The sequence below is a fragment of the Cherax quadricarinatus genome, chromosome 70 (assembly GCF_038502225.1).
Source record: "Cherax quadricarinatus isolate ZL_2023a chromosome 70, ASM3850222v1, whole genome shotgun sequence".
NCBI classification, from domain to species: Eukaryota; Metazoa; Arthropoda; class Malacostraca; order Decapoda; family Parastacidae; genus Cherax; species Cherax quadricarinatus.
In genome coordinates this window covers 14,298,710-14,326,209 of record NC_091361.1, presented here as the reverse complement: position 1 = coordinate 14,326,209, position 27,500 = coordinate 14,298,710, and the positions used below count along the sequence as shown (strand labels likewise).

The 27,500-nt window shown below is 42.0% G+C and overlaps 1 protein-coding gene across 1 annotated transcript in view; it reads right to left on the bottom strand.

The window, feature by feature from the left end:
* The window catches only part of LOC128695258 (uncharacterized), a 1,855,180-nt gene that overhangs the window by 1,039,717 nt on the left and 787,963 nt on the right, over positions 1–27,500 (bottom strand). Inside the window, exon 5 of the mRNA XM_070099904.1 lies at positions 5,669–5,829. Within this exon, the coding sequence (XP_069956005.1) occupies positions 5,669–5,829 (161 nt within the window). The remainder of the gene's footprint in view (positions 1–5,668; positions 5,830–27,500) is intronic.

The window sequence follows — 27,500 nt, the reverse complement described above, 5'->3', positions numbered from 1 at the left end:
TGAACAGGGACTACATTTGCCTCTTTCCATGGAGAGGGCCATTTACACTGTACTAGGCAGTGCTGAAAGATGCGAGTTAGAGGTGCTGCTAGCTGGTCTGCACATCTTCTCAACAATCTTGGGCTCAACTTGTCTGGGCCCCAGCCTTTTTTCTTGGTCAAGTGATTTAAGAAGGAAATGCACCTCCTCCTGCCTTATTGTCACCACTGACAGTTTTGACACAGTTCTTGCAGCTAGCCAAGGAGGGTCCCTTGCTGGATCAGGAACTTGCATTTTGGTAGCAAAGTGTTCAGCAAAGAGGTCCGCCTTCTCTTGACTACTAGTAGAGGTGGTCCCATCCTGTCGATTTAGAGGTGGAATAAGTTCATCAGGCAGATAACCTTGTCTGTCCTTGACCAGGGACCACCAGGTTTTGGAGCCTACCCTACCTGATGCTAACTTTCTTTTTGTGTCCACCTCCCATTTAGCAATGGCCCACTTTTGAACATCACCCATATGCCTACAGGCTTGCATGTGCAAGTTCCTGTTATAGGTGGTAGGATGTCTCTTATACCTTCGCCATGCTTTGTACTTAGCAGTAGCAGCCTCTCTACAACGAAAGCCAAACCAAGGCTGATCTGTAGGCTTTGTCACATATTGCCGGTGAGGAATGTGTTCTTGTTGCAGATTAAGGATGTGTCCAGTGAAGGCTTTCACTTGGTTGTCAACATCCCCCTGGAGAAGAGCATTCCAGTCAGTGGTGGCGAGCTCAGAGCAAAGGGCTGGCCAATTACCTCTTTCCCATAGCCAGGTTGTGCGTGTGGACTCCTCACCTCGTTCTGTTGGGATCTTAAGTGTGGTAAAAACAGCCTTGTGGTCAGACGATCCAACGTAGCCGAGGGGTTGACAAGTGACTATGCCTTCTGCCAGATCACTCACTACTGGGTCAAGGGAGGAGCCAGAGATATGAGTAGGGAAATCAACAAAGTTTCTCATGTCAAACACTGCAAGAAGGTCATCAAAGTCCCTCTGTATAAGGTGCTGGTTGAGGTCACCAACAATTATAATATGTTGACAGTTGTGTTGTAGCAGAAGGGAGTCAATATTTTCCATTAGGAAGTTGATAGGGTCTGCATGTTGCCACTGAGGTGTGTACATTGCACATGCTAGTACAGAGGTACTAGTGTTTATACAGAGCTTGAAGAACATCATTTCAAGATGTGTAGGGGGTGGCAACATCTATGTGCTGGGCATGAACACTTTTAGAGAAGCACACAGCAACACCACCTCCTTGCCCTTGCCTGTCTCTTCTCATCCATGAGGTGTAGCCAGCAATTCTTGCAAAATTTTCTGGAGTCCTGTCATCCAAAAATGTTTCAACAACAGCTATCATGTCTGGACGTCGAGTGTTCACAAAGCTATGTGTGAGCTCTCCAACATTAGTAATGAAACCTCTAATGTTGGCCGACAGGATGGTGATAGACTGGCTCCTCATGATGAAGTGGTCAGCTTGAGGTGGTGGGTGTGTAGGGAATGTAAGGTGCCTGCCCTTGAGAGAGGTAGGGTACTGAGGCAGCTGCAGGGATGTAGGTCTGTGGTCTTGTATAAGGCCCAATCCTACCTCTCTCTCTCCCCCTCTCTCTCTCTCCCCCTCTCTTCCCCTCTCTCTCTCTCTCTCTCTCTCCCCCTCTCTCTCCCTCTCCCTCTCTCCCCCTCTCTCTCCCTCTCCCTCTCTCTCTCACTCCCTCTCTCTCTCTCTCCCCTCTCCCTCTCTCTCTCTCTCTCTCTCTCTCTCTCTCTCTCTCTCTCTCTCTCTCTCTCTCTCTCTCTCTCTCTCTCTCTCTCCCCTCTCTCTCTCTCCCCCCTCTCTCTCTCTCCCTCTCTCTCTCTCTCTCTCTCTCTCTCTCTCTCTCTCGCCACTCTCTCTCTCTCTCTCTATATCTCTCCTCTCTCTCTCTCTCTCTCTCTCTCTCTCTCTCTCCCCTCTCTCTCTCTCTCTCTCTCTCTCTCTCTCTCTCTCAATCTCTCCCCCACTCTCTCTCTCTCTAAATCTCTCACCTCTCTCTCTCCCTCTCTCTCTCCCTCTCTCTCTCCCTCTCTCTCTCCCTCTCTCTCTCCCTCTCTCTCTCCCTCCTTCTCTCTCTCTCTCCCTCTCTCTCCCTCTCCCTCTCTCCCTCTCTCTCTCCCTCCCTCTCTCTCTCTCTCTCTCTCTCCCTCTCTCCCTCTCTCTCTCTCTGATTCTACTCCTGGAAACATCTGTCGAGCGACTTCTACAAGAAACATCTCTCCAGGGATTTCTTGTCTCTGACTGTTTTTTCGTTATTTAGACTGTTATGGAAGAGTATGGTTTCGCTGGTGAGTTCGAAACGTACCTCTCGTTCAGACTTAGTGGTTTTGACGTTATGCAGAGGTAGTGTGTATTGCGACCACTGAATGGGTCACAATGTATATAATGTATATTACCTGTTCATATAATTTTATATTGCTTATATTTGTGATATTACCTAAATCGTAAATATATTGCTTTATATTATTATTTGACTTAGTTATATTAATAGGTAGGATGTAACATTTATATATTATTCAGTGCTCATAGTTCGAGTGTTAAGTAGCTGACAGTATTGTCTAACTACTGTAATTTTCACTCTACTTGTTTTGCTGCCGGCTTCTGTGTTGCTGGGCAGCAGCAGTCCATAGAGAGTCACGTGATCAGGGTGGGGTTCTCACCTCACCAGAAGTGTTTGCCTGGCCTACGCGCTCTTGTCTGTTTGACGTGCCTTCCAACAAGACGTCCCTCTCCATCTCTCCCTTGTGGGCCCTTGTTGGAAGATCGTCTTTGTCGCTTTCTTGTTGTTGGTTCTGTGTAACTCTGTTCACAGAACATAGCCTAGACTTAGTGATTTTCGACGTTGTACTGAGGTTGTGTGTCTCATAGACACTCTGAGAAACTCAGGTCCTGAGCTGTAGCTTCTGACCTAATTTGTACTGGTATCTGTGTACTGTCACAGTCGGGGATTTTCTAGTGCTGAACTTAGATTCAGTAGTATGGGAGTTTTGTGACTTTTGTGGAGGATCTGCAGATGGTCCCTACTTATTGTGGTTATATTATTTCCTTGTTCCTGATTCTGTGTCGCTGTTGCTTGTTATATTGCTGTTCGGCTTATCAGTCGTTTTATTGTTCAAGCAAGCTGTTCTGATTGCCAGGCTGGTCAAGAAGTTAATTTATGTGAGGACTTTTAGTCAGTCACTGGTTAAGTCTGGTCGAGTCTTAAGACATAGCGAACTACTTAGAGCACTTACACACAAACTTACTTGTATATATTTGTATTATGTTATTAAATGTTAACAATGTACCAGACGGTACTTAAAAGCCATAAAGATGTGATATGTGCCTTCAGCACAATACTACAGTACACCAGAGAAGTGTAGGAACTTGTGTCCTATATTATATTCAACTGATTACTATAATTTACTTTGATCTTATACGCCTAGGCAACTTTATTGTTATTAATAAACTTATTAAATTTTAATTTCTTTAGTTAGTAGCCTACCAGTTGTAATCCTGAAGCACTATTGAATCTTACTAAATTCTAATGGATAATTGGACCAGGATACTGACTACTTGTTACAAAGACCCAGTAACAGGCTGGATGCTAGAAGGGCAGTCCTTTCTAGTATTCACTGGAGATCTCTATGCTTATTAGATATCGCGTTTTTTGTAACAGTGTGTCGTCTGGAGACACTCTTCAACCCTGGTCCCAAGGTGAAGCTTCTGACCTACTTTATGTGGCATCTACGCACCGTCGTAGCCAGGGATTTGGTCATGCTGAACTTAGATTCAGTACTGAGGAAGTTTATACCTTTTATGGAGGATCTGATGATAGTCCTTAGTTATGGTCATTATTTTGTCTCCTTATTCCTGACGCCGTGCTACTGCTTGGTACATTATTGCTATTTGGTGAATGTTTCGTCATTTTGTACAAGCTAGATGTTTTGATTGCCTTGATGGTCGAGAAGATAGATTATTTGAGGACATATTGTCAGTCACTTTTTAAGTCTATTTCGAGTCAAATCTTATTGAGACATTACGAGTACTTTGAGCACACACTCTCACATTCATACACTTAGTGAAGAGGCGGGGCCAGGAGCTATAACTAGACCCCTGCAACCACAACTAGGTGTATATATATTGGTATTATTCGTATTCAAGAGCATATCTCACCATAGTACTCACGATTTGTACTGTTCGAGAAGTGCCCTCAGCACTGCTATTACCCTATGTACAATTCGATATTAAACTACAAAAGATACGAAGGAGCTTGTATCCTAAACTATGTAATACATGTTATCCGCCTAGACACCTTTCTTATTAAAGATCTCAAATTTTATTTCGTTGGATTATCACGTAGTTGTAAGCCCAAAACTCTTATTAATTCACTCAATTCAAGGGATAACTAAACCTGATCTTCTTCTGACTTGTTACAAAAACCAGAAACAGTCTGAATGCTAGAGGGGGAGACCTTCTAGTATTCTCTGAAGATGTCTATATTTTACAGATATCGCCTATTTGTAACATAGTATGGGACACTTAAGCAACATATGGAATACTTATTGAGGAAAAGTTTCGCCATACAGTGGCTTCAGCAGTCCAATACGAAGCAGAACGGTGTAAAGGAGGAGCTTCAGGTTATCAGTCCCCTCAGCCTGGAATCGATGTGTGGAGTCCGTCAGTCTTCAAGACTGATGGACCCAACACATCGATTCCAGGCTGAGGGACTGATTACCACAAACCCCATTTTTTATACCTTTCTTCTTTGCATTGGGCTGATAAAGCCGCTGTGTGGCTAAACGTTTCCGCAGTAATGATTCCTATATGTTGCATAAAGTGTCTCATGTTCAACACGTCATTTATCACACCTGGGTGTAAACACCATTTATCACACCTGGGTGCAAACACCATTTATCACACCTGGGTGTAAACACCATTTATCACACCTGGGTGTAAACACCATTTATCACACCTGGGTGCAAACACCATTTATCACACCTGGGTGCAAACACCATTTATCACACCTGGGTGCAAACACCATTTATCACACCTGGGTGCAAACACCATTTATCACACCTGGGTGCAAACACCATTTATCACACCTGGGTGCAAACACCATTTATCACACCTGGGTGCAAACACCATTTATCACACCTGGGTGCAAACACCATTTATCACACCTGGGTGCAAACACCATTTATCATACCTGGGTGCAAACACCATTTATCACACCTGGGTGCAAACACCATTTATCACACCTGGGGGCAAACACCATTTTGTGTCCAGTCAGTCCAATAATCTATGATCTCTGAATGACGCCCATTTTTTTATTGTGTTCCAAAGCTTCAAGATTTTTGGTAAATTTTCGTTTCGTTAACAAAAACATTATTACCGATTATATATACTTAAACTGGTACAACATTACAAATACATCACCTCTGGTACAGTGCCACAGGTACAGCACTACAGGTACAGCACTACAGGTACACCACCACAGGTACGCCACCACAGGTACAGCACCAATGGTACAGCACCAGTGGTACAGCATCACAAGTACAGCGTCACAAGTACAGCGTCACAGGTACACTCTACAGGTACAGCATCAACGGTACACCACAGGTACACACTACAGGTACTCACTTGTCCCTGAGGTTGTAAACACCACCGTAGCCACCATCCACCTTCAGTAACTTGGCCACCAGGTCGGCGCCCTTGAACACGTTCACGATGAAGAACTCAGCAGGGTAAGTGGTCTTGTTCTTCTTCTTGTACACACGTGTCACGAACCCGTAGAACACCACCTGAGGGAGGGAGGGACGGGGGAAGTTAGTGGGTGAGTGATGGAAAGTTGCTAGAGGGAGATAGTATGGGAGGGAGCAAGAAGAGAACGAGAGGGAGAAAGGAACGAGAGGGAGAGAGAAAGTAACAAGAGGGAGAGAGGAAGGAACGAGAGGGAGAGAGGAAGGAACGAGAGGGAGAGAGGAAGGAACGAGAGGGAGAGGGAGAAAGGAGAGAGAGAGAGAAGGGAGTAAGAAAATAGAAATAATCGTGGGTGGAAGGAAGGAGAAATAAAGATGAAAATAATACTTATTATCCTCACACTAACAACAATAATAATAATAATAATAATAATAATAATAATAATAATAATAATAATAATAATAAAATTACCAATAACAATTATTTTCAATAATACAAAAACTTGTAAAACATTCTTTATGTAACATTTCAGTGATACCAAAATTATTTCTGCTAGTAACACATTGTTTTGCTTCGCAACTCAATATGATGCTGCTGAAACAAGTCAACTACGACTTCGTTAAAACGCTCCGTCTGACCTAAAGATTTTAATTAAAACATTTTTAGCCCAACCCTCTGCTACAGTATGTATTTAGATACTCACATAATCTTAACAGACGGAGAGTCGAGCCTTAACAACCCCTTGCCATGGAGGACCAACAGAATTTTAGCGATTTACACAATTATTAATTATGAATTAATATTCGTACTGATATAACCCATTATGTGCATTGGAATATTATGTGGGTGGCTAGTGTGTACATTGGAATATCGTGTGGGTGGCTAGTGTGTACATTGGAATATCGTGTGGGTGGCTAGTGTGTACAATGGAATATTGTGTGGGTGGCTAGTGTGTACATTGGAATATCTTGTGGGTGGCTAGTGAGTAAATTGGAATATTGTGTGGGTGGCTAGTGAGTAAATTGGAATAGCGTGTGGGTGGCTAGTGTACATTGGAATATCGTGTGAGTGGCTAGTGAGTACATTGGAATAGCGTGTGGGTGGCTAGTGTGTACATTGGAATATCGTGTGAGTGGCTAGTGTGTACAATGGAATATCGTGTGGGTGGCTAGTGTGTACATTGGAATATCGTGTGGGTGGCTAGTGAGTACACTGGAATATCGTGTGGGTGGCTAGTGTGTACACGGTTAGTGTGAACATGGGAGAGCTATTATGCCCACTTACACAATATCCACCCACACGTTATTCAATAACATGCGAGTGGCTAGTGTGTACATGACTAGCGTGAATACAGAGAAAAACCTGTAGGTGTCTAGTGCGTACATGCCTAGTCTATACATCGCAACATGTGGATAACTAGCATGTAAACTGGAAAAACATGTAGGTAGCTAGCGTGTACATGGCTAGTGTACAAGGCTAGCACGTACATGGGAGTGCAGTGGTGCTAATCAGAGAACCTTCTCATTGGGGATATCCTTGTTTCAAGGAATCTGGGCCACCTTCCCCTTCCCTAAATTAATCCTGACTGACTCCCATTTCCAGGCGCAATATGATTCCTGAGGAATTTAACCCATCCTCTTCAACACATTAATAATAATAATAATCCAAGGTTGGCAGAGAGCAGCTGATCAGGGAGGTACTACCGTCCTGCCGAGTGTAAAACGGAAACCTGTAATTGTTTTACATGATGGTAGGATTGCTGGTGTCTTTTCTGGGTCATGCATGATTTCAGGTACGTCTTGCTACGTCTGCTTACACTTAGGTCACACTACACATGCGTGTAGAAGCATATACACACACCCCTGAGTGTTTTGTATTTTCTTGCTAGTTCTTGTTCTTGTTTAGTTCGAATCTCCATGGTGAAGTGGAACAGAATTTTTCCTCCGTAAGCCACGAATGTCGTAAGAGGCGACTAAAATGCCGGGAGCAAGGGGCTAGTAACCCCTTCTCCTGTATACATTACTAAATTTAAAAAGAGAAACTTTTTTCTTTTTAGGTCACCTTGTATTGGTGAGATATGGCCAGTTCGTTAAAAATAATAATAATAATACACATCAGGCAACAATAAGTAATTGAAATAAAACCTAAATCAAATGCAAAATTCAGTTGTGAGGAAGCAGTCAAATACCCATTTGTGGCAAATATGAATTATCTTCACATTACATAAATAAGGTGTACACACACTATGCAATAATCGCGAACAAGCAATTCAACTCCCTATTTAACTCCCTATCCTAGAGCTATCATTCAACTCCCCCTCAGAGGGAGATGAATGAGAGCTCTAGGTCTTTCATGCTGCAGTCAACATAACTCTAGGAACTTGCAATATTGCAGAAATGAGTAGTGCAGATAAATTCGTTCAGAACGGTTCTGAACTTCCTACACATTTCTGCAATAATGCAAGCAACTGAAGATGTGTTTATTGCAACACGAAAGGCCTAAATCTATCATTCAACTCCCCCTGTGGTGGTTTTGCATATACACTCATGTGTAAAGGCGTACATGAACGTATTCACACGCACGCCGCACGCACATACACAATCACACGCACACTTGTGCAGGCGCTCAAACGGGGTCTGCATGAGCCACAGACTACACAAACTTTTTAAAGCTTTTCTCGTGTTTGCCACTAAAATTCTAGCACAACGGATATTAATGTGGCAAGTCTCTCTAACTGAAGATAAGTTCAGGCGAGCAGAGGCAGCAAACAGAGGCAGGGAGCAAAGGCAGAGCAGAAGGAAGCAAGCAGAGGTAGCGAGCAGAAGGAAATAGAGAAATCGAGCCGAGATGGCGCCCAGAGAAAGCAAAAGGAAGTTGTAAAGAGTGGAGCTGATCGAAAGAATGGATCAGATGAAGTGGTTAGTGGAGGGAACCAGAGGAAACAACCAGGGGAACGACCAGAGGACACAACCAGAGGAACGACCAAAGGACACAACCAGTGGAACGACCAGATGATACAACCAGAGAAACGACCAGAGGACACAACCAGTGGAACGACCAGGGGAGGTAACGATGAACCTAGGCTCAGAACTGTCTGTAACCCCTCCCCCCCAAAAAAAAAAAAATAAATGCTAGTTCTTTATGTCTGAAACTCTGATCAACTACTTCAGAAACTAATCAAGTGTAGAAATGTACTTCACCGTCGCTGGGGCTTCCAGCAGTGAAAATGTCTGATAAAACCAAAGCCAGAATAAATTTCCTTTTCTGTAGCTCTCTCAGTGGTCCACAGTAATAAGCAACATGAATTCCATTGCGATTATTTGTAAATGCTTCACACCTCGTCCGTGTTGTACTAAAATCACCAATATTACCACATCTCGTCCGTGTTGTATTAAAAACACCAATATTACCACACCTCGTCCGTGCTGAATGAAAAATACCAATATTACCACACCTCGTCCGTGTTGTGCTAGAAACACCAATGATACAGCTTCTCTTCCGTGTTATGTTAAAAACATCATCATCCCCATGGCATCTCTCCCTTGCTTTATATAAAATATATCTTCGACCCATCTTCTCTCACCTGATGAGTTAGCAAACCTTCTGTAATGAGTTGATGAAATATTACAATGCCAAATTTTCATCATGTATTCAGCTCTTAACAAATCACAATTACTGTTATTATACCAGCAGCGTTGAATGTCTCATATCCTGGACATTCTCAGCAGTTTGACAGCTAATTTTTTTTTTTTTTATTCGCCGGTATTCCCCCGGCCCGGGTATATATTCTGAGAACTTGGTTCAAATGTATATATACTGAGAGCTTGGTTCAAATGTATATATACTGAGAGCTTGGTTCAAATGTATATATACTGAGAACTTGGTTGAAAGGTATATATACTGAGAGCCTGGTTGAAGGGCATCCTTGATCTCAAAACTAGCAGCATCCCTAATTACTAGAAAGTATAATAAAAATAATGTTTCAGTACACAGTCAACATGAGTATATACCGAGTTTATACCGTTGTATCGATATTAAATATTAATAACTAAATTTCGGCCGACCTAGGATGGATTTGGTAAAATTGGGTAAAATATATTACGTTTATTTCAGCAGAATTAAAGTTATTGTAAATTATCAAATATATGTACGTCAGTTCAAAAATAAATTTCTCAAAAAAAGCAGAATTGGCCTAAGATAGAAATAAATTATTTATATATTAGTTATTTATTTAGGTTTTATGTCAATTCGGGTTTTTTTTTTTTTTGGCCGACTCTAATGTAAAAAAGCACTACCCAGTAATTACCGATTTTACACCAGAATTTCATGTCTCTTTGGAGTCCAATTCCCCGAGTCTTTCCCTGACTCTAAGCTCTGAATCCGATTTCCCCGAGACTCACCGAGTAGTAGGTGGGCTCTAAGATAGAGAATTGTGCCTTCAATAGGATGCTGGACTAGTAAGACCAAGAATACCTGAGAGACCGTATCAGGCCCTAGAAGGAGCGCCGGAGATAAATGGCACTGTGGCTTTCACCTTCCCACACGCCACTGTAATGCTTCTTGTAGGGTTTCGAATCCTTGCAATCTGGTTATGGAGTGATGCTAGTATCATTTTTTGATTCCTGTAAGGGGTTTGAAACCTTTCGACCAACTTGCGATAAAGTATCTTGAGAGGGATTGAATCCATGTAGCCTATAAAGGAATGATGTAAATTGCTGTGGGAGTGCGAACCCATGTGAATCCCTCGTGGGACGATGCTAACATTATTAAAGTTTTTTATGTGGATTTGAGCCCATACAGTATACTTCTGTGGTCATGCTAATTTTATTGCTTCTTGTGTGGGTTTGAATCCCTGCGACCCATCATGCAATGATGCCTAACAATACTGAAGCTTCTTGTGGATATGAAGGTTGAGGGAGAGAATGGATAAACTCTTGCAACCACTCATGGCATCAAGACAGTAATATTAATCTTTCAAGAGAGATTCCTTGATGTTGGTGAATCTCATATTCCAGAGAGTAGGAGCTGTCGTCAACTTCGATGGAACAGTAGGGATCGAATTCATGCGAACTACTTAGGAAAGCATGTCATTATTACTTAGCTTTATACCTGCTTTAATCAAATTTCTACCTAGGTTATATGTTCTTATTTTCATTATCTTTCCATTTTCAATGTGGGAGAGCACAGTGTTTGCTCGTGTGTTTCCATTCTTGTTGTACAGTATGTACATACGGATTGTGTGTTTAAATAACATTTCCCTATAATCCACAATATCAAAATTGTTAGTTAAATGATTCAGAAGACCGACGACACATGGGAATCTTTATGGAAAACTCTCGCCAGCCAGTGGCTTCCTCAGTCCGATACAGCGAAGAACGAAGTTGAGGTAATCAGTCCCTCAGCCTGGAATCGGTGTGATCAGTCCATAAATCTTGATAAAAGTACAGCAGGTGATAGGGAAAGAGGCTATTATAATGTAGATAGGCGAGGCGAAGCAGTTGGAGGCGGCGTCACCATGGAAAAATCCACAGGAAGAGAGACTGTAGTGAGATATGTGGACGTGTATCTAGCTTTGCCAGATACAGTACATGATAATTATTATAATGGATACAAAATATCGACAAGTAGATGAGTAAGATGCGTACAAAAGTTCAGACTATTGTTGCAACTGTATCTTATTTGCAGGCTTCCTTAGTTGAATACAAAGGTGACTATAGAGACAGCAGAATTAATGGTGAAGTAAAGATGAGGTGGTGAATAGTTCCTCAGACAAGAAAAAGTAGTTTTGCAATAAAAAGTACTTATTAAATAACTCAAAAATTAATATCTTCGAGTTACTGAATGGCTTTGTGTTACGAACAGGGCTCGGGACAAACATACATACACCAGAAAGGACAGGTTTATCTTGTCTAGAGGATATCAATCACTGGGACCACTTATGGAGGCAGAACAATCTCTGTGGTTTCAACTGGCTTTATTAACTTCATTAATAATCACATAATCTTTCCATTATTTCTTAGATAAGCAAGACTACTCATACCGTAACAATTATGAGTAGAGATAATTATCTTTAATAAAATATTATCAAAATAACTTGTTAAATGTTCACAAAAGGAAACAGTCAGTTTTTCTAGAGTCGATCACAATGAGTCAAAAGAGATATATACACAGGCGTTTATAAACACAATATTAACACAAGTAATCGAGTTCTTCCTCAGGGGCTTTTCACAATATCTCCCTTCTCGAATAGAGTCTGGAAACACTATCACTTAGACCCGTTCATTGTTACTCGTAACTTCTACGAGCTACTCGACAGACTTCTCAGACAAAGTAATGCCCGACCACAAGGTTTCCAAATTTCCAGTGTACTCTTTGGGAATTATCGTGAAGCCAGGTTCTCCACAGGATCCTTCCATAGCTAGAGGAAGTGTGAACTTAACAAGGTATGGCTTTACCACCAGACCTTAACTTGGTCTGAGTAACTCAAACTGTCCCCTGGTGCTTAACCATGCTGTACCAGCAGTTTAGAACAATGAAACATCCTATGTACAAACCTAACCAATTTATGTTCAGATATTATTATAAAGCCGAGTATATTCATTTTAGCTATTAATGAAGATGCTTCTTAATATAATATTAAGTGAAAAAGCCAAATCAACACATGTAAATACATCATCCAGTTTGTGATTAAATAAACAAGGGGCGTAACACTTTGCTACTCACAAAGCTGAAAACATCTTGAAGACCGCATTCTCGTGCCTGAGCTTCACACTGGTCGAGACTAAAGAGCTAAACGTTCTCAAGGCTGAGAACTTACCACCTTAAAACTACTTTTTCGTCTTGGTTTATCAGGGGAGAGAAAAAGAAAGGTTGACTTCTTTGGATCTTTCTTCATCAGTATATCTTCCTCTCTTATGTAATTTGCAATAGCTGTAGACATCGTGCTCTATGGACCAACACTCCCAACCTTCTTAAATCTCTGGAAAGATTGAACAAACCAAACAGCAAGATAACTAATAATATTTCCAATAGTTTCTCTAATTACACTTTAAGAGTAACAGCAACACGACGATCATAAACGCAACCAGTGAGCAATTCGCAAATATAATAGATATTAAGACAGTTTTTGTTATACCGTATGGACGATGAGAAAAAGTATCATCTTTCGTCTTTCAACGCACTAGCTGCATCCCACCGAGGCAGGGTGACCCAAAAGGAAAAACGAAAGATTCTCCTTTTACATTTAGTAATATATACAGGAGAAGGAGTTACTAGCCCCTTGCTCCTGGCATAAACATCAATACTCTAAGCTAAGCTGCGTTTAAGCCGTCAGGATACACTGTCAGGTAACATCACTCTCAAGCTGAAGCACAGTGCTACACACATTCTAGTATCTGCACTACCATATACATCACTTGCCTTTTTCTGTATTAAAAAAATAATTGGTTATAACTATGGCCATAATTTTTTAGACGGGTGGACAGGTAAGCCAGTTGAAGGCCTCGGTCAGATGACCAAAAGCTCCAGCTGTGGGTCATCATCCGACTACGACCCGCGTCAGGAAACACTCATGTTTCCCGAAAAGCCTTACCTCATCTAACCTTTCTCTGTATGAGATTGATAAAACTGCTGGGGGTTGAAGCGTCTCCACGATAATGTTACGTAACGCTGCATACATATCTCTGTAATGGATTCTCCAAACTCTTGCTGTTTTATTTATCTTCCTTATTCATGCAAAGCTACTCTATTTCATCCATACACAGTTCTTCTCCCTTTCTCATCCATGCACAGTTCTTCTCCTTTCCTGAGCCTGGAAAAGAGTTCAGCTCCGTGGTCTGGAACAAGGTGGTCAGTCCCTCAGTCTAGAGAAGAGTTCTGTTCCATGGTCTGGAACAAGGTTATCAGTCCCTCAGCCTGGAGAAGAGTTCAGTTCCATGGTCTGGAACAAGGTTGTCAGTCCCTCAGCCTGGAGAAGAGTTCTGTTCCATGGTCTGGAACAAGGTGGTCAGTCCCTCAGCCTGGAGAAGAGTTCAGCTCCATGGTCTGGAACAAGGTGGTCAGTCCCTCAGCCTGGAGAAGAGTTCTGTTCCATGGTCTGAAACAAGGTAGTCAGTCCCTCAGCCTGGAGACTGATTACATCTTCATTTCACTACTACACCTGCTGTCTCTGTATTTAAATGGAAAATCTTACGTATAGGCAAAACTTTTCAACAATGAAGATACCCAACTGTTGCACATGTGTCTTAATCATCAGTGGATTCCTTTACCCGTGTCTTGACAGATTCCTTCTCTCCTAAGACTTTTCATCTCAGGGTATCTCTTTCTTGGTATCCTGTTAAGTTTATATTTGATATCGATCTCGCTGACACTCTTCTCTTACTTCTCTCATGTTTGTCAACTGGGGTGAAACGTCAACAAGATGGTGGTGACGACACTTTAACCAGAGCAAGTTTAAGCGAGACTTCGACTGTGCGAAATGTGGCCGAAGAGAATCGTCGCCTAAGGAACACGTTACTTAAAATATAAATTATACTTTGCAAAGCGTGTTTTCTTTTTTTTTTTTTTAGTATGTTAATGCTTATTTCCCCTCTTACGTCTTTATCACTCTCCTTGCTCCTTTTCACTCGAGTTATCGGTTAATGGGCTCTTATTCGTAATCCTCTCTTATATTCTATCGATGCTATTTGTGCTTCTATGTTCTTTACTGTTTTCCTTTTTAATTATTTATGTAAACCGTTCACCCTATTTTATTTTGAACATCCTCTACTGCTCGTTTTTATAAAACCCTTTTCTTCTGTCGTCCCTCCCGTTTATCAAATTTGCCATTTCTCTTGTCCCCTTCCGAATTTTTACACGGTACCTGTCCCCTTATCCTAAATCCTTCTGTTCATTTCTCTCGTATAAATCTATTATGTTCCCTTTTCTCATCTTCATTCCTAATTTTCCTGGTCCTTTATTTTTCTCCTTTTACTCACTTTTCAAACCTTTCCCATTCCTATATTATATTCCTCACTTCCTGATCTTCAACACTTCTGTACCAACAACAGCAACACACACACAAACACACACACACACACACACACACGCAAACACACACACAAACACACACACAAACACACACACTATTCCACACAGGAAGTGGAATAGTCTGGGAAGTGATGTAGTGGAAGCAGGATTCATACATAGCTTTATGAAGAGGAATGATAAAGCTCATGGAGCGGAAGTGACACCCAGTAGAGGCCAGTAAAGAGCGGGGCCAGGAGCTAGGAATCGACCCCTGCAACCACAAGTAGGCGAGTACAACTAGGCGAGTACACACACTCAACAGCTCCCTATCGCTGGCTTTCTCTCCCATTAAACCTCCCTCATCTTTCCTTCAAACTATCCACAAACTATGATAACTAATTGGCAGAAAATTATAAACATTTTAAAGGAAAAATGAGACATGTTGTAGCAAGCTACGGAGAGACAGAGGCTGTTCCCAGTCGTAAAACTCTGCATACAAGAAAATATATTTTTATCACTGCTGAATTTATTGAGGAAAGTGCTGCAACCGACGTCAGCACATTTCAGAGTCCAACTCTATTTAAGATGTCAGTAAGAGGGATTACCACACGCTTCTACCCGGGATGCCACTCAACCGTCAGCTAAGACTCAGACACCTATGTGCTGCTGGATGATCAGAGGCATCAGGAGTACGGAGATTTACATATCCATACTTTCAAGCCTGGGATTGAACACGGGTACGTCGGTTGCTAAACGAAAGCACTGCCACGGACCTACCAGCTGAGTTGTATGACGCTCTGAAGCCACACTATAGTGATGAGCTACCACTGAAACCACATTACTCAGTATAACTACCGAAGTAACACTATCCACATTAACTATCACTGAAGCCACACTACAGAGCATAACCACCACTGAAGCCACAGTACAGAGCATAACCACCAGTGAAGCCACAGTACAGAGCATAACCACCACTGAAGACACACTACAAAGCATAACCACCACTGAAGCCACACTACAGAGCATAACCACCACTGAAGCCACACTACAGAGCAGAACTACTACCGAAGCCACACTTCCACTGAATTCAACCACATCAATCAGCCTAACTACCACTGAAGCCACGTTACCCACCATAATTGCCACTGAAGCAACACTACCACTGAAGCCACACTACCAACCATATTATTATAAACAAAACTAAACATTAAACCCAAGAGGGTCATACAGCGCTGAAAGGTAAGGCGTGTAAACTGTGGAATATTCATGATGTGAAACTAGCAAGTATGGAGAGTATAACTTAGGTAAAGTGCTATCCACCATAACACTAAAGCAATTAAATGAGTTCGACCTGACTAGCTTGTGCTACTAGGTTAGATGCCGTGTTCCTTAAGTGAACGTGACCTGAAAAGACTAGGGTAAGGCATTGGCATAAGTCGGTAGGAGGACCTGCCTGGCATGGGCAAGTAGGCCTGCTACAGTGTTCCTTATGTTCTTGTATTAATAAAAAATATATTATTTAATCTGTTGTGTTTACTAAGATCACCTGGAATATATTAATTTTTAGGATTCAAGCTGCCATCTTGTGTCATTCAGAAGTTTTTCTTTTTTTACATATTAATTTAATAATTTCTTTAAATTACTTTTTTAGGCTAGGCCTATGAAGATAAGCGACGGCTGCAAGAGTATATTGGTTTAATGGGTTTTAGTTAGTTAAATATTAGCCGGTATTCTCCCGGCCCGGGCCTTGTCCAAGTGGTGGCCCGGCCTTGGCTCCCTCTTTAGGGAGTGTCTGAGACCTAAGTCTCCCATGGGAGGAGACAAGTACCTCCTCATCTTTGGGACCAACTGTCCCCAGGCCTAGCCACAAGCTAGGCCTCTCTGGTCTGCCATCCCCGCCACAAGGGGGCAAATGGGAATGACAGTCTTATGAGCTGTAAGCTCGGGCTCAGGCACCTACCCTACCCTAGAAGGGCTGGGCATGGTGTCGATCAATGGGTTTTAATGATTGTGTTTGCTTTGTCATGGAAAGAATAAACCTTTTTTCTTTATTTTTTAAAGTTTCCTGTTTTTCAAGAATGGCTATAATTTGGCTAGAAATTTTTAGGGGCCAAAAATATTTAATTTCAAAGGTTTAATTTATCCTTAAGGTGGTAAAAATAGCCCCGTTATTTTGTCAATAGTTAGGGAGCTAGTAATTAGCTCTTTTGTGTTATTTATATATTTTTGTGTTGGTTTGTGAGGGAAAATCACAAAATATGTAGCAGATGGCTGTTTTGCCTCAGTGTAGCTCAAGCCATCGTCGAGGGAGGATACTGCTAACCTCACACTGATTTGGAACGATTATCCCGACGTGGAGTTGAGAATGAGGACATTTTTGCATCTTATGGAATGGTAAAGGGCATCTAAACGTCTGAAAAAGTGGCAGCATTGTTAAAACTTCAGGTTAAGAGATATTTGTCAGCTGTGATTGTAATGGTGTAAAAAGTTTTTTTTTTTTTTGGCCTTATCTGTATATATTTTGACTGCAGTTAGGAGTGTTGGGTAGTTATATTTATATGGATTTTGGGATAATGTAGAGCAAGTAACAAGGCGAGGATAACATTTCTGATAACTTAGTGTGTCTATTAACAACTGTAAATTGCAATGTTTATTGTAGGCTGTAGATTTTCATTTTAGCCTATTGGGGGTACCAATACATGATCATTATTAAAAGTGATTGTTATGTATCATTATTACACGTGGTCCATAGGATTATTAGCAAAAGATAACCGATTATTTATTCCCTATTCCATTCCCCTCTTTATGACATTACTGTAAACCATTCACCCGCTACATTCCCTTCTTCCCCCATCCCTGACTTTATTGTGTTTGGCGAGTCATTTATCGTTCCCCAATAGTTTACTTAACGCACTGAAGAATAATTACTGCCTTAAATATTTTCGCTTTCATGTCCCGAAATTCACACTACACAGCATAACTATCTCTGAAGCCACACTACCCTGCATAACTATCACTGAAGCCACACTACCCTGCATAACTATCACTGAAGCCACACTACCCTGCATAACTATCTCTGAAGCCACACTACCCTGCATAACTATCACTGAAGCCACACTACCCTGCATAACTATCTCTGAAGCCACACTACCCTGCATAACTATCTCTGAAGCCATACTACCCTGCATAACTATCTCTGAAGCCACACTACCCTTCATAACTATCTCTGAAGCCACACTACCCTGCATAACTATCTCTGAAGCCACACTACCCTGCATAACTATATCTGAAGCCACACAACACTGCATAACTATCTCTGAAGCCACACTACCCTGCATAACTATCACTGAAGCCACACTACCCAGCATAACTATCACTGAAGCCACACTACCCAGCATAACTATCACTGAAGCCACACTACCCAGCATAACTATCACTGAAGCCACACTACCCTGCATAACTATCACTGAAGCCACACTACCCTGCATAACTATCTCTGAAGCCACACTGCTCTGCATAACTATCTCTGAAGTCACACTACCCAGCATAACTATCTCTGAAGCTACACTACCCTGCATAACTATCTCTGAAGCCACACTACCTAGCATAACTATCTCAAGCCACACTACCCTGCATATCTCTGAAGCCACACTACCCTGCATAACTATCTCTGAAGCCACACTACCCTGCATAACTATCTCTGAAGCCACACTACTAAGCATAACTATCTGTGAAGCCACACTACCCTGCATAACTATCACTGAAGCCACGCTACCCTGCATAACTATCTCTGAAGCCACGCTACCCAGCATAACTATCTCTGAAGCCACACTACCCTGCATAACTATCTCTGAAGCCACACTACCCAGCATAACTATCACTGAAGCCACACTACCCAGCATAACTATCACTGAAGCCACACTACCCTGCATGACTATCACTGAAGCCACACTACCCAGCATAACTATCTCTGAAGCCACACTAATCTGCATAACTATCTCTGAAGCCACACTACCCAGCATAACTATCTCTGAAGCCACACTACCCAGCATAACTATCTCTGAAGCCACACTACCCTGCATAACTATCTCTGAAGCCACACTACCCTGCATAACTATCTCTGAAGCCACACTACCCAGCATAACTATCTCTGAAGCCACACTACCCTGCATAACTATCTCTGAAGCCACACTACTAAGCAAAACTATCTCTGAAGCCACACTACCTAGCATAACTATCTCAAGCCACACTACCCTGCATATCTCTGAAGCCACACTACCCTGCATAACTATCTCTGAAGCCACACTACCCTGCATAACTATCTCTGAAGCCACACTACTAAGCATAACTATCTGTGAAGCCACACTACCCTGCATAACTATCACTGAAGCCACGCTACCCTGCATAACTATCTCTGAAGCCACGCTACCCAGCATAACTATCTCTGAAGCCACACTACCCTGCATAACTATCTCTGAAGCCACACTACCCAGCATAACTATCACTGAAGCCACACTACCCAGCATAACTATCACTGAAGCCACACTACCCTGCATGACTATCACTGAAGCCACACTACCCAGCATAACTATCTCTGAAGCCACACTAATCTGCATAACTATCTCTGAAGCCACACTACCCAGCATAACTATCTCTGAAGCCACACTACCCAGCATAACTATCTCTGAAGCCACACTACCCTGCATAACTATCTCTGAAGCCACACTACCCTGCATAACTATCTCTGAAGCCACACTACCCAGCATAACTATCTCTGAAGCCACACTACCCTGCATAACTATCTCTGAAGCCACACTACTAAGCAAAACTATCTCTGAAGCCACACTATCCTGCATAACTATCACTGAAGCCACACTACCCTGCATAACTATCTCTGAAGCCACACTACCCTGCATAATTATCACTTAAGCCACACTACCCTGCATAACTATCTCTGCAGCCACACTACCCTGCATAACTATCTCTGAAGCCACACTACCCTGCATAACTATCTCTGAAGCCACACTATCCTGCATAACTATCTCTGAAGCCACACTACGCTGTATAACTATCTCTGAAGCCACACTACCCTGCATAACTATCACTGAAGCCACACTACCCTGCATAACTATCACTGAAGCCACACTACCCTGCATAACTATCACTGAAGCCACACTACCCTGCATAACTATCACTGAAGCCACACTACCCTGCTTAACTATCTCTGAAGCCACACTACCCAGCATAACTATCACTGAAGCCACATTACCCTGCATAACTATCACTGAAGCCACACTACCCTGCATAACTATCACTGAAGCCACACTACCCAGCATAACTATCACTGAAGCCACACTACCCTGCATAACTATCTCTGAAGCCACACTACCCAACATAACTATCTCTGAAGCCACACTACCCAGCATATCTATCTCTGAAGCCACACTACCCTGCATAACTATCTCTGAAGCCACACTACCTTGCACAACTATCTCTGAAGCCACACTACCCAGCATAACTATCTCTGAAGCCACACTACCCTGCATGACTATCTCTAAAGCCACACTACTAAGCAAAACTATCTCTGAAGCCACACTACCCTGCATAACTATCTCTGAAGCCACACTACCCTGCATAACTGTCACTGAAGCCACACTACCCTGCATAACTATCTCTGCAGCCACACTACCCTGCATAACTATCTCTGAAGCCACACTACCCTGCATAACTATCTCTGAAGCCACACTACCCTGCATAACTATCTCTGAAGCCACACTACCCAGCATAACTATCTCTGAAGCCACACTACCCAGCATAACTATCTCTGAAGCCACACTACCCTGCATAACTATCTCTGAAGCCACACTACCCTGCATAACTATCTCTGAAGCCACACTACCCAGCATAACTATCTCTGAAGCCACACTACCCTGCATAACTATCTCTGAAGCCACACTACTAAGCAAAACTATCTCTGAAGCCACACTACCCTGCATAACTATCACTGAAGCCACACTACCCTGCATAACTATCTCTGAAGCCACACTACCCTGCACAACTATCACTGAAGCCACACTACCCTGCATAACTATCTCTGCAGCCACACTACCCTGCATAACTATCTCTGAAGCCACACTACCCTGCATAACTATCTCTGAAGCCACACTAACCTGCATAACTATCTCTGAAGCCACACTAACCTGCATAACTACCTCTGAAGCCACACTACCCTGCATAACTATCACTGAAGCCACACTACCCTGCATAACTATCACTGAAGCCACACTACCCTGCATAACTATCTCTGAAGCCACACTACCCAGCATAACTATCACTGAAGCCACACTACCCTGCATAACTATCACTGAAGCCACACTACCCAGCATAACTATCACTGAAGCCACACTACCCTGCATAACTATCACTGAAGCCACACTACCCAGCATAACTATCACTGAAGCCACACTACCCTGCATGACTATCTCTGAAGCCACACTCCTCTGCATAACTATCTCTGAAGCCACACTACCCAGCATAACTATCTCTGAAGCCACACTACCCAGCATAACTATCTCTGAAGCCACACTACCCTGCATAACTATCTCTGAAGCCACACTACCCAGCATAACTATCTCTGAAGCCACACTACCCAGCATAACTATCTCTGAAGCCACACTACCCTGCATAACTATCTCTGAAGCCACACTACTAAGCAAAACTATCTCTGAAGCCACACTACCCTGCATAACTATCACTGAAGCCACACTACCCTGCATAACTATCTCTGAAGCCACACTACCCTGCATAACTATCACTGAAGCCACACTACCCTGCATAACTATCTCTGCAGCCACACTACCCTGCATAACTATCTCTGAAGCCACACTACCCTGCATAACTATCTCTGAAGCCACACTACCCTGCATAACTATCTCTGAAGCCACACTACCCTGTATAACTATCTCTGAAGCCACACTACCCTGCATAACTATCACTGAAGCCACACTACCCAGCATAACTATCTCTGAAGCCACACTACCCTGCATAACTATCACTGAAGCCACACTACCCTGCATAACTATCTCTGAAGCCTCACTACCCTGCATAACTATCACTGAAGCCACACTACCCTGCATAACTATCACTGAAGCCACACTACCCTGCATAACTATCACTGAAGCCACACTACCCTGCATAACTATCACTGAAGCCACACTACCCTGCATAACTATCACTGAAGCCACACTACCCTGCATAACTATCACTGAAGCCACACTACCCTGCATAACTATCAATGAAGCCACACTACCCTGCATAACTATCTCTGAAGCCACACTACCCTGCATAACTATCTCAAGCCACACTACCCAGCATAACTATCTCTGAAGCCACACTTCCCAGCATAACTATCTCTGAAGCCACACTACCCTGCATAACTATCTCTGAAGCCACACTACCCTGTATAACTATCACTGAAGCCACACTACCCTGCATAACTATATCTGAAGCCACACTACCCTGCATAACTATCACTGAAGCCACACTACCCTGCATAACTATCTCTGAAGCCACACTACCCTGTATAACTATCACTGAAGCCACACTACCCTGCATAACTATCTCTGAAGCCACACTACCCTGCATAACTATCTCTGAAGCCACACTACCCTGCATAACTATCACTGAAGCCACACTACCCTGCATAACTATCTCTGAAGCCACACTACCCTGCATAACTATCTCTGAAGCCACACTACCCTGCATAACTATCTCTGAAGCCATGCTTCCTACCATGCTATCTTCCAGAAATTTCTTCATTTGTAAACATTGTGCCGGTATTTACACAAAGGGTGGAAGTTCTCGGCAGTCAATTGTTAATTCAATTATATTACAATGATAACGTCTTCGATCGGAATCAGGAAGGACACAATCGTCTAACTTAGGAATCGGTAGATTCTGAATCTCCTGTTGCTCTATAGTTTCAGTATCACAGTTAAAACGTCTTGTTCAACTAGGATGTTAGGAACAAGAATAGTTCCGAATAAAGAATTGAAGGAAGAACGATTAAATCTGAATACCTTCCATCCCCCCCCCACATGCGCTGTATAATCCTACGGGTTTAGCCTTCTCCCATAATTATAATAATAATGTGGGCTTGATCAGCGTTCTGCCCGGTGATAATTCGCATACCACTCTCGAGAACCTGAAATGATAAATTAGACACACGTGCAACACTTCAGTATTAGTTTTATTGATTAAACGTTTGTTCACAGAGTGACTTCATCAGTATAATATAAAGGATAATGGTAAGGTATTGGACTAATGAAGCCAGTGTTGCGAAATCTTCCCTCAATAAAGATACCCAAGTGTTGCACTTGTGTATAATTGATCAACTTGTCGGTTCTCTGGACCATTTATCTACATGAAAACAAACCATACCACGGGTGGGGATAGAACCCACGATCAGAGAGTCTCAAAACTCCAGACCGTCGCGTTAGCCACTGGACCAGCTAGCCACAATAAGATTCATCCAACTAGGTATATTTCTATACCATAGGAAGGTTAGCATAGGCACCACTGTGACCAGAAATGCAAGTTTTTACAGACGAATCTAACGCGACGGTCTGGAGTTTTGAGACGCTCTGATCGCGGGTTCTATCCCCGCCCGTGGTATAGTTTGTTTGCAATCGTGTCATTACGATTTCGTGAGTCATGTTGACGGCTTTGAGGGGACTTGAGCTAGAGTTCGTCACGGCCACGCTAGCTGGAGATTCGTCCCTAAAAACTTGTATTTGTGGTCACAGTGGTGCCTATGCTAACCTTCCTATGGTGTAGAATATACCTAGTTGGACGAATCTTATTGTGGCTAGCTGGTCCTGTGGCTAACGCGACGGTCTGGAGTTTTGAGACTCTCTGATCGCGGGCTCTATCCCCGTCCGTGGTATGGTTTGTTTGCAATCGTGTCATTACGATTTCGTGAGTCATCTACATGAAAAGACTCTGTAGATGTCGTTCGTTGAAGACAAAACAATTTAGTCCATGAGTTAACTTGAAATATAGATTGCAGGGGGAAAGTTTTTCGATCAGGTTGCTTCTGAGAGAGAAGGGCAGGGTTTGATTAGAACCTGAGGTATTGAAGCTAATTCTTAGGAAGCTTTGGGGAAAAGTTGGGCAAGTGCGTAGGTGGGAATAATTGGTTTAGAGAAGGACCTAAGAAATGTTTCGGTGATACCTATAAGATGTGGATAAAACACTTATGTATCTCAATGTATATACACCGATATAAGGATATAGCATTTATACACAGTTTTATTCAATGTTTACTCAGTTTAATTAGTCTCACTTGGTCGTTGGCCAGCCACGAGTGGTTTCTAAAGTCCTAATACAGAGATAAATATAGTGGCAGGAGTCAGATGGAAAGCCGCGAGGTTAGTAGAGGTATTATTACTACTACTACTACTGCTAACTTCGTGGCTTTCCACCTGACTCCTGCCACTATGGAGAAGACCTGGGCCAGGATACTCTGGCAAACCTCCCTGTACCTGTTACCTCTGTTTTAGGACTGATGAAGTCGTGAAATATATATGTCTTTCCACAGAGAAGGACCTGCCTAATCTAGGCCAGTAGGTTTGCTGCAGTGTCACTCCATTCTCTTTTTTTTTCCTATGTTCTCTTTACAGATCAAGATCGCTTGGACGGGACTCTGAATCCGATCCGGTCCTTGCTGTGCGAATGATCCTAAAATCGACGCACTGTACAAGAGGAAGCCAGAATCATGGTCAAAGTCGAACGAAAGTCTAAGCATCAAAAGCACGGGTCCCCAACCTGCGGCCCGAGGGCCACGTGTGGCCCTCCTAGGAAATGGATGCGGCCCTCGCATGAAATTACGAATTCACTTTTATAGGCTCCACACCGCACAGTGTCAACAGTTACAAAATATTTAGAGCCATTTTGCACCAAAGCCTTCTCGCCACCTCTAACAACTACCTTTCACTTCTGGTGAGTGTCGGTGTATCCTAGTAGCACACGTAGCACCTGCTACATGGGCTACATGACCGTCAGGTCAACCACAGATTGAAAAGGATTTTTCAAGAAAATAGCCATTTGGGATTCTATGTATCTCTGCCCGAGGAGTTAATATATGTAAAGAAGTTTGCTGATAGCATGTTTTCCGGGCTCAGTTGCATCTGCGAACAAACTTTTTAAAAAACGAAATGACTGAAATTCAAGCTTAGATCAAGGCTTCCTGGTGATCATCTGCATCAGATTGGGAAACTGTAACCAAAAGAGAAATATCACTAAGCTTGCTGGAAACGTTCAGTCTCAAGTGTCGCATTAACATTACGATTTTGTCTTACGATCATGGAACGTATATTATTTACCGTAGTCTCAACTGTTTCGTAAAAATTTAAATACAGTATTTCTATAACAGAAATTGAACTATTTACCTATATTACATATTACGACTTTCAGTATAATTATTTTACCATGTTATAATGCTATATGTATGATGTTGATATTAGTCATTACACACTGCGGCCCTCCTTTAAATTTGGCTTTTCAGTTTGACCCTTGAATGATAAAAGGTTGGCACCTGTGGCACTCTAAATGGCTTCTTCCACCTGGTGTGCCTTGTTCTTAAAAGATGAGAGTAAGAGAGAGTAAGAGAGAGAGAGAGAGAGAGAGAGAGAGAGAGAGAGAGAGAGAGAGAGAGAGGGGGGGTTCTGAACTTCGGCACTTGAGTCAGGCAACGAGGAAGTGATGATCGTAAGACATGTGCAACAGTTGGGTATCTTTATTGTTGAAACGTTTCGCCTACGCAGTGGGTTTCTTCAGTTCCGAAGTAGTAGTCAAAAAAAGTCCAATTCCTTAGAACAAAAGCGTTTTCACGACATCAAGGAACCACCCCAGTTCCGCCATCGTCCCTTGAAGAGGAACGGGAAAGTAATTTCAGTTCCTTCGATCAAGTGCTGCTGATCCCCTATATCAAAACATGTGAAATATGGATTTTTTTTTTTAAATCCATTCAAAAACGATGACTACCTTTGTATTGCCTATGTACTTTGTTGTTCTGGTTATTATTCTTGTTTTTAGTGTTGCTGCTGCTACTGCTATTCTTATTATTGGTATTACATTAATGGGGAGCGCTAAACCCGCAGAAGGTATACAGTTCCTAGGGGGAATGGAAGGCATTAATGTTAGGCTCAAGGAAGTGGAGCATAGGTCCAATTCCTTACATAAAGATCACATCAGCAGCCTCCTTGACGGGGGTCTTCTTATAATAGTTGGGAATGGATGGTGAACAATGATAATTGCAAACCCAGGGTCTTGCCTGCCTGCCTCTCTATCTTTTAAGAACAAGGTACATCAGGTGGAAGGAGCCATTTAGAGCGCCTCAGGTGCCAGTAGGTTGTAAAAGCAGAAGCAATAAAAACTTTATGGAGAGATAACGTAAGGTTTATTTTGACGGATAAAAGTGGAGTCATTTACATGTACGGCAGCCTAGGCTAGGGGAAGCAATTTTGCTGCCAAGTAAAACTTTCCACTGCATAATTTAGAGTTATATGAATTAAAGCCTGAAAAAACGCAAACTGAGCTAAGAGAGACGAGGTTTTGTCGAAAGAGATACTATTGATTTTATTTATTTTATTGATTTCTCATTATTCTGTTTTTTTCTATGCTTTTTGTTGTGACTTCAGAGTTTTTTTCTTTTCTTTTTCTTTGGTCTTTCATGTTTTTCAACCAGAGAAGGTACAGGATCAAGATGTATATTTAATAGAGCACAGGTCCAACTAATGCGATATTTTACTGCGGCAACGTATCGCTCTCCAGGACTTTTGTCAAGCCTTTACAAACGATACGAGGACACTGAGGTTATATATAGTTAACAGTGATATGTGAAAGTAGAATTACTTTAGTAGGATAACTGGCCATTATTATGCAGTGAACCTATTAGATGGGTCTGTGACAGACGATGTGAACCATAGAACTGACGAGGAAAAATAACAGTGAGTTGTGCACTGAGGAGTCTGTGGAGACAAAGAACGTTATCCATGGAGGCAAAATGGGGAATGTATGAGAGTATAGTGGTACCAACGCCCTTATATGTGTGAGAAGCATGGGTTGTGAATGTTGAAACAAGAAGGCTGGAGGCAGTGGAAATGTTGTGTTTAAGGCCCATGCATGGTGTGAATATTATGTAGAGAATTAGTAGCTTGGAGATTAGGTGGTGCTGGGTTACTAAATAAATAAATAAATATATATATATATATATATGTATATATATATATATATATATATATATATATATATATATATATATATATATATATATATATATATATATATGTATATATGTTGTGCCGAATAGGTAAAATTTGCAATTTTGGCTTAAACAGTAATACTCTTTTTGTCGAATAAGGCAAGCGAAAATTTTTGTATACAATAATTTCGCAAAAATCATTATGAACCTAATGAAAAAATATATTTCATTGTGTTTATTAAATTATTGTAAACTTCTCTACAATATGTATAGTTGGAGAATTGAGACACTTATGCAACACATGGGAATCTTCAATAAAGATTCCCATGTGTTGCACAAGTGTCAATTCTTCAACTTGTCGGTTTTCAAAACCATTCATCACATATATAGTTGGGTTAGGCTAAATTAAATTGCGCTTGTTATAATAAGGTAAGTAATGTTTTCTAAGGTTCTTAGGGTTTAAAATCATCAATTTTTAAGAACATAAGAACGAAGGAACACTGC